This window comes from Panthera uncia, chromosome C2, assembly GCF_023721935.1.
Source record: "Panthera uncia isolate 11264 chromosome C2, Puncia_PCG_1.0, whole genome shotgun sequence".
In the NCBI taxonomy this organism is placed as follows: domain Eukaryota; kingdom Metazoa; phylum Chordata; class Mammalia; order Carnivora; family Felidae; genus Panthera; species Panthera uncia.
Window position 1 is genome coordinate 106,985,118 of NC_064810.1, and position 7,977 is coordinate 106,993,094.

The following is a 7,977-nucleotide window of genomic DNA, read 5'->3' on the forward strand; positions in this document are numbered from 1 at the left end:
TTTTCCATTTCTGTAAAAAAGACCATTGGTATTTTGATAGGAATACAGTCACCCTGTAGATTGTTTTGAGTGGTACTGCCATCTTTAACAATATTGTTTCAATTCGTGAACACAGAATGCCTTTCTATTTATTTCGATTTTCTTTAATTTCCTTCAGCAAGGGTTTGTTAGTCTTTAGTTACAAGGCTTATACATCTTTGATTAAATTTATTCTTTATTCTTAAGTATTTTATTCTTTTTGATGCTACTGTAATGTTATTTTTTAATTTAATTTTCAAACTGTTCATTGCTATTGTGTAGAAATACAATTGAATTTTGCATGTTGATCTTATATTTTACAATCTTGCTGAATTTGATTATTACTTCTAAAAGAGTTTTTTGGGGGGGTGGGTTTTTTGAGCTGGGGTGGCTCAGTTGGTTAAGCATCTGACTTCAGCTCAGGTCGTGATCTCACCGTTCACAACTTCAAGCCCCACATAGGGCTCTGTGCTGACAGCTCAGAGCCTGGAGCCTGCTTCTGGTTCTGTGTGTGTGTCTCTCTCTGCCCCTCCCCTGCTCATGCTCTCTCTCTCTCTCAAAAATAAATAAATATTTAAAAATTAAAAAAAATGAGAGTTTTTTTGTGTGCAGAAGGGGCTCTTAAGGATTTCTTGGTATATGAGATCATGTTATATGCAAATGAAAATAGCTTAATTCTTCTTTTCTAATTTGGATGACTTTTTATCTCATCTTCTTGCCTAATTCTCCTGGCTACAACCTCCAGTACAGTATTGAATCAAAGTATAAGCGTACACGTTCTTGTTTTATTCATGAGATTGGTGGGGGGGGGGGGGCATCCAGTCTTTTGCCATTAAATATGATGCTAGCTGTGAGTTTTTGTAGATTCCCTTTATGAGGTTGGGGAAGTTTGCTTTTATTACCAATTGGTTGGTTGGAGTCTGTCAAATGCTTTTCTGCATTTAGTGAGATGATCATGTGTTTTTTTTTTTTGTTTTGTTTTTTGGGCTTTTAAAAAAATTTTATTAATATGGTGTATTACGTGAATTGGTATTTGAATGTTGTGCTGACTTTGCATTCCTGGGTTAAATCCCACTTGGTCCTGGGATGTAATTCAGGATGTTGTATGTTGCTGGATTTGGTTTGTCAGTTTATTGTTGAGAATTTTTCACCTATATTCATTAGAGAGATTGGTCTGTAGTTTTTTTCTTATAATATCTTTGGTTTGGGTATTGGAGTAATACTGGCCTTGTAGAATGAGTTGGGAATGAGTTGGGAAGTCTTCCCTCCTCTTCTATAGTTTTTGAGGTATTGGTGTTAACTCTAAATGTTTGGTGGAATTCACCAGTGAAGATATCTGTTCCAGGGCTTTTTTTTTTTTTTTTAATTATTTTTTAAATGTTTATTTTTGAGAGGGAGAGAGAGAGAGACAGAGTGTGAGTGGAGGAGGGGCAGAGAGACAGGGAGACAAAATCTGAAGTAGGTTCCAGGCTGTGAGCTGTCAACACAGAGCCTGACTTGAGGCTGGAACTCACAAGCTGCGAGATCCTGACCTGAGCTGAAGTCTGATGCTTAACCATGCTTAACCGACTGAGCCACCGTGGCGCCCCTCAGGGCTTTTCTTTGTGAAACATTTTTTTTATTATAACTTCAATTGCTTTACTTGTTATAAGTCTATTCAAATTTTCTTTCTTTTTGAATCAGTTTGGGTAAGCTAAGGTCTTAAGAGGAATTTGTCCATTTAATCTATCATGTGAAGACTTATCTACTATAATTCCAGACACTAATGGTTAGAAAAAATTAGAAAAATGAAGAATTACGATTTATCTTGAATAAAGAGCCAAATATTTGACTTTTTTACCTTAAGTGCCCTGGAAGAATCTAATGTCACTTTGATAATAAGGGATTTGAGAACTCTTGAAGAAATTTTTATGCAAAGTAGAAATGTAAAACATTCCTAAATGGTATGCCCTAAGAGGAAGATTAGAAAATTGTCAAAAGAGGCCCTTGCATTTGTGAGTTCAAAGTGAATTCAGTCTATTAGTGAATAAAACATTTTTCCTGAATAAACATTATAATTATTTTTTAAAAGTTACTGATGGGATACCAAAGAAATGAGATTCTAGACTGAACTCTTTTCTTTTTTTTTTATTTTTTTATTTTTTTATTTTTTTATTATTATTTTTTTTCCAATATATGAAATTTATTGTCAAATTGGTTTCCATACATGAACTCTTTTCTGAGATCTGGGCAATTCATGTTCATTGAATTAGTTCCCCCCCCCCTCATTTTCTGTAGAAAACAAAAATAAATGATGAGTTATAAAGTAATTCTTCCTCAAAGTTCAAATTGGTAGCAATGTTAATGATAGTCAATTTTATATCAAAAAAGAAAGCTTAAGGTAATTTTAATGTAGAAATGTTTTCATACATTCTGTTTTTAACCACTTTAGGCAAATTGTTTTATACTAGTATATATGTATATTTGTTTTTTTGGACGGTATGTCACTGTTTCTTTTTAATATCTTTTTTTTTTTTGGTCTTAAGATAGGGTATTCACTTGAATCTATTTAGTTTAAAAAATCAGTATTTAAGTGAGATTAATCACTTTTTCATTCTATCTCTGTTTATCTTGCCTCAATTAATCTTTTATCAATATATAATTATTTAGTATTAAAAAAAATGGACTTTACCAGGGATTTTGTTACATAGATATTACAAGTCTCTCTTCTGCCTGGTATACCCAGGCATTTTTAAAAATACATTTAAATTGTATATAGAGAAAGAGAGAGATGACAACTGTGCTTGAATGATATAACATAAACATATTGCATAATCATGTAATAAACTTACCAGATTGTTGGCTGCACAGTCTAATTATAGGCATATGACTTGAGGTAAAAAATCAATTCATCCTGAATTCATGTATCACAAAGGATTCACTGTGGCTGAGGCGTCACTGCAAGTGGGAAAGTAGGAAGATGAGGCTTTTCAGGTACTCAATGAGGAGTTCAGATTTTTATTTTCTGGGAGATGGAGAACCATGGGTGGATTCTGGTGAGTGATGAGATGTGGTCATTTGAAGGGACACCTCCCTCTCAGAGCTCTGTGGAGGTAGACTTGGTCAGGCAACTCTTGTCTTTTCAAGAAGGACACCCTTAATCTCGTGGTGGACTTTTTGAGAAGTTGGTCACAGGGTCATTTTGCAAAACTTTTCCATCCAGACCTGAAAATTAAAGTTATTCCAGTGAGAATCTAGAGCACAGTCTAGGTCATATTACATAAACCAGGTTGGACTTTGAAAAATGGGATGTCCTATTTTTATACATTGCTAATAAAAACAAGCTTATGACTGCTCTCTGAAAATTCTAGGCAATACCCCAGCCTTTCGTTGTTTTAGTTTCTAGTACATTTATATTAAAATGTTCTGTTTTTAGAATGGTTCACAGTGAGGGGCACCACATAATTTACTTTATCTTTTGCATCCTGTAATGTAATAAATGTCTGTATTTCCACATAGCTTTTTCATCTCCTCTTTATGACCCCTCCACTGTGGAAAGGTATCACTATTCTCATTTTAAAATTCAAGAGGCTGATACTCAGGTTAAGCAACTTGGCCTTCATTACAGAACTAGCAGAGTTGGAATTTGAAGCCAGGTCTTTCCGACTCCAAAGTGTTTTTTCCCCCAGTAGATTACCCTCTCTCCTTGATAGAACTTGTCTAATTGCAATGCCATTTTTCCTCTGTACACCCCCTTTCCTAAATATTTTCTCCATGTTGCCTGAAGGCATTGGGTGAATTAAAAATCTGCCCATCTCTGGGTTAGGATAGCTCAACTTCTTTAATTGTTTAGCTTATGTAGCCCGTTGCTTCCTCCATGATAACAGGATAAAGAAGAGCCAGGGGAGATCTGTTCTCCAACACCTTACATCACTCTGCAGACAATTGGCAGTCAGGAGAGAGGCAGCTGCCACACTCTTCAGATATCTCTCTATTTAAAGTTCAAAGAGACGGTGCGTGACAACAACGAAGAGGTGAGCGTGGCCCTGACCAACCCACCCAGCAACAGGAGGAATGGCTGAAAAAGGTAAGATTTAAGGCATCAGACCCTCTTGGTAAGACAGGCCCAAGCTCCCTGGTTTATTTTATGTTCCCCAGTATTTAGTATTTCTCAGTTATTCTTAAGAATGTGGTATCTCTGCTAAATGGGCATTAATCATATATGTTAGCATGGCTACGAAAAAAGCCATTCAATGTACAATTTATGGATTATGTCTGTACGTTACATGTAGTTTCAAAGGATCAAACAAACAAAAGAGCTTAATTTGTTCATGCTTGTTTTGAAAGAGGTGGGAGTCAGTTATTCTCGAGTGTTATACAAGATTCGAGGTATTGTGGTGTGCTGGACCAGAATTGAGGACATTTGATTCTGTCCTCAATTCGTGGCTGTCCACAGATCAGCCATGTGAGTTTGGGGAAGCTCCGCTACCTCTCTGGGCCTGTTTTCTGCCTCTAAAGTGAAAATGAATAAAATGGACTTAGTCGTTTCTGATATGCTTCAGATCTGAATTTCTTATTTTCTGGTTTTAAAATGTGTGTTATATTTAAGAAAAATGATTGACTCTACTATGACAGAAGGGGCTCAATATATATTGTATCCAAGAAATGCTTTTTTACACTACACTGTTTGCTCTTAATCTGGACAATGATCTCATGAGATAGGCAGTATTGTCTTCCATTTCCATTTTACAGATAAGGAAACTGAGGCATAGCCGAGTATAGTCACTTGCCTGTGATCATAGAAAGTGGTGGCAGCAGATTCTGAATGCAGACAGTCTTGTTTCAGAGCACAGTGCCCTTAAGGATACTTCCAGGTATAACCTCTTGGGCATGCTCAGAATTGGACAGAGAGAAGCATTTTGAAATCACTCTTCATATTTAAAAAGAAGTTTTGTGCTTGGTTGTGCCATAATATAAGTGACCTATGCAAAGTATATTGTGTTCCTATATATTCCTATTTCAAAACAATGCTACAGATTATGGTAAAACTTAAAATATTCATGTTAAAAGAACACAAATGCAGGCATACTCTGAGTGTTGAAATGCAGTCAACTGTACTGTTTTACAATGAGAAGTAAATAATGAGATATATACTTTTAGGGCTTTATTATATGTAAATTTTAGAATCGTACAAAAATATGCTTGTATAAGATATTTATAAATGCTCAATTAGAATATTCGTATTAATTTTTAAGTTCTTTGAAACTGGGAAAAAAGTGAAATCGCATATATGAACAGTTCAAAAAAATCACTGCTATGTACTCCCACTGTAATGGCACCTTAATTCATAAAAAGGCTTTCATCCAAATGAGAGTAAAGGGCATATCACAATGTTCGCTTTATACTTAAAGCAATACCACAGGCAGGTAAAGAGAAAGGTTTTTCCATGAGTGGTTAATGCTTTGTTCAAGGTCAAAGCGAGATGGAGAAGCAAGGAAAACCCGTTGAATTTGTGAGAGTTAAAAGACATGCCAACATTCCTGGAAAGATAGATTTAAACTATTAAAATTCACTTTAACTGCACAAAGTTTGCTTTTATTAGAGGAGCTCCTAATTTTAGAAGTGTTTCTTTTCCTGATGATTTTAATAGTACTTAAAAAAAAAACTTCACATTTTAAAATGATAGAAATGGTAACAGGCACACAATTGCTAAGAATATGCGTTCTCTTTGTTAGCTGGTGGTACAAAACCCAATTGTGCTTTTCAGTTAAGAATATATCTGAGTCCTTATGTGTGGACATTAATTCTATATGATGTCTTTTTGTGCTCTTTTTGAATCTTTTTGTGTGGTGTGCATGTACAATGAATATTTAAAAAATGATAATTTTATAAATTGCTTTCTTCAGATTAGAGTTCAAAATAGACACAGGAGTAATCATTGTTCTAAATGTCTTTTATGTGTGTTGGATCAGTGTTGGTTGCTCTATTGAATATGTTAACCAAATAGAATCTCTTTTCTCTAGTTGAGAATGATCATATAAGGTATAATGCTTTTCTTTTCCTATGATACTTAGGATTAAAGTCAGCTATGAAGGCTAACAACAATTTTCAATAACTTTCCCTATGTTATGATTATTTAGTTTAGGAGGAATTGCCTCAAAAGTCATTTTCGATTGTTTCTATGTAAACAGCTGTTCTCTGTGTTCTTGAACAAATGCAGGGATGTGTTCTGTGTACCCTAGGCACACACACAGGAAGGTTAGAGTTTGCAAAGCTCTTGCACAAGCACAGTATCATTTGATCCTCTCAACAACTCAGGGAGGTAGATATCACAAGTTTCATTATCTCTACAAATAGGGAAGTTCAAGCTCAGAGTTGTCCAAGGTCGCGTAACTGTATAAGGAAAGCCTATCATTTGAACACAGGTCTTTCCTTTTAAATACCCAGCTGAGTCTCATGTACCCTTTGTAGAACAGAAGATAATAATCATGTCTGAGAGTGACTGAAGAGTGTATTTTTTTTCCTCTTGGTATTATCAGATTCCATTTATTCTCTCAAATAAATTCTCTATCTTCAGAAGATATGATGCCAAAATGACCTACCTACTCTCTTTTCTTTTCTTTATTTTTAAGCAGAATCTACACTATCACACCTTCTGGTCCCTATTCTTCTCTTGATTGGCTGGATTGTGGGCTGCATCATAATGGTTTATGTTGTCTTCTCTTAGAAAGGTAAAGTTTTCAATAATTGAATATGTTTATTCATAAAGACCATACATTACTCCAGGAATAATCTTTTCTGTTTTACTAATGGAACATTTTATCATACAGGCAAGAAGACTTCAGATTGACTTCATTTAGAAGAATTAAGAAAAACATGAACATGACAGATTATTAAACATTTCTCATGTAAATAACTGCAATGTTTGACATCACTTTCTAACCTTGGATTTGTAAACTGTTACTTTGGTGTACATATGAATCTTTTCAGGAACTTTTAAAAATTCCAACTACAAATAAGAACTGTAAGAAATTATGGATGAATTTCTCTATAACCTGGGAATAGAAAAAATGTTCCAAACTTTGACTAAAAATAGGGAAAAGTTTGATGAATTACATTAAAAATTTTTGGGGGGGTGCCCACTGAAAAAAAACCCTATAGAAAAAATGAGCTAGAGATGAATAGAGATTGTTGTTCACAGAAAATAAGCTGTAAATATAAACTTCCCCTTCCCCTCTTGCTCATGATAAAAGAAGTGTAATTAAAACCGCACTGGAGAACCATCGTTCACCTCGTAGCTGGGACAAAACAAAGATGTTTGACTTTATATATGTGGGGAATAAAACATGCTCATATACTTCCTTTAGAAATTAAAAATGGTACAGAATTTTTAGAGGTGTTTGACAGTCAATATCTATCAGAATTAAATATGTATTTAACTTCTGACTCAGCCATCCCTTTTTTAAGAATATTGCATTTCCCACAGGTGCACACTGGTAAAACTGCAAAATGGCATCTGCACAAGCCTACTCATTAAGGCATAATTTGTTATAGCAAAAACCTGGAAACAAGCCAAGGGTCCATTAACAGGGGGCTGACTAAATAAACTGAGTTCTAGCTACATAATGTGTTAACTTGGACGTCTGTGAAAACGAATGAAGGGAGTCTCTATATACTGATGTGATGTCATCCCCAGGTCAAAGTGTTGAGTGAAAAAAGCCAGGTACAGAATTATGTATTCTACCTTTCTATAAAATGTAGGGGGCTGTATCAATATGCACATTCTTATTCAAGGGCTCAGTATTCTTTTCTCCAGCACTTTAAAACAGAAGGTAACGTTTTAAAGGAGGAATAGAAATGAATTTTTCTCTTTTTCTATGTTTCCACATCCAACCTGATCATTTTCTCAGAGAACAAAGAAAGCCTAGCGCAGTAAAAAAGAACAAAAATTTTCGAAGTCAGATTGCTTTATCCTAACTT

At 34.8% G+C, this 7,977-nt stretch overlaps 1 protein-coding gene across 4 annotated transcripts in view; it reads left to right on the top strand.

Moving 5' to 3' along the window:
• Positions 1–6,913, top strand: part of STRIT1 (small transmembrane regulator of ion transport 1) — a 48,522-nt gene extending 41,609 nt beyond the window's left edge. For all 4 annotated transcript variants that reach the window (XM_049628670.1, XM_049628671.1, XM_049628673.1 and 1 more), the window contains 3 exons: positions 3,885–4,084; positions 6,630–6,728; positions 6,828–6,913. In XM_049628670.1, the coding sequence (XP_049484627.1) occupies positions 4,072–4,084; positions 6,630–6,724 (108 nt within the window). In that variant the 5' untranslated portion in view covers positions 3,885–4,071 and the 3' untranslated portion in view covers positions 6,725–6,728; positions 6,828–6,913. The remainder of the gene's footprint in view (positions 1–3,884; positions 4,085–6,629; positions 6,729–6,827) is intronic.
• The last annotated feature ends 1,064 nt before the right edge of the window (positions 6,914–7,977 follow it).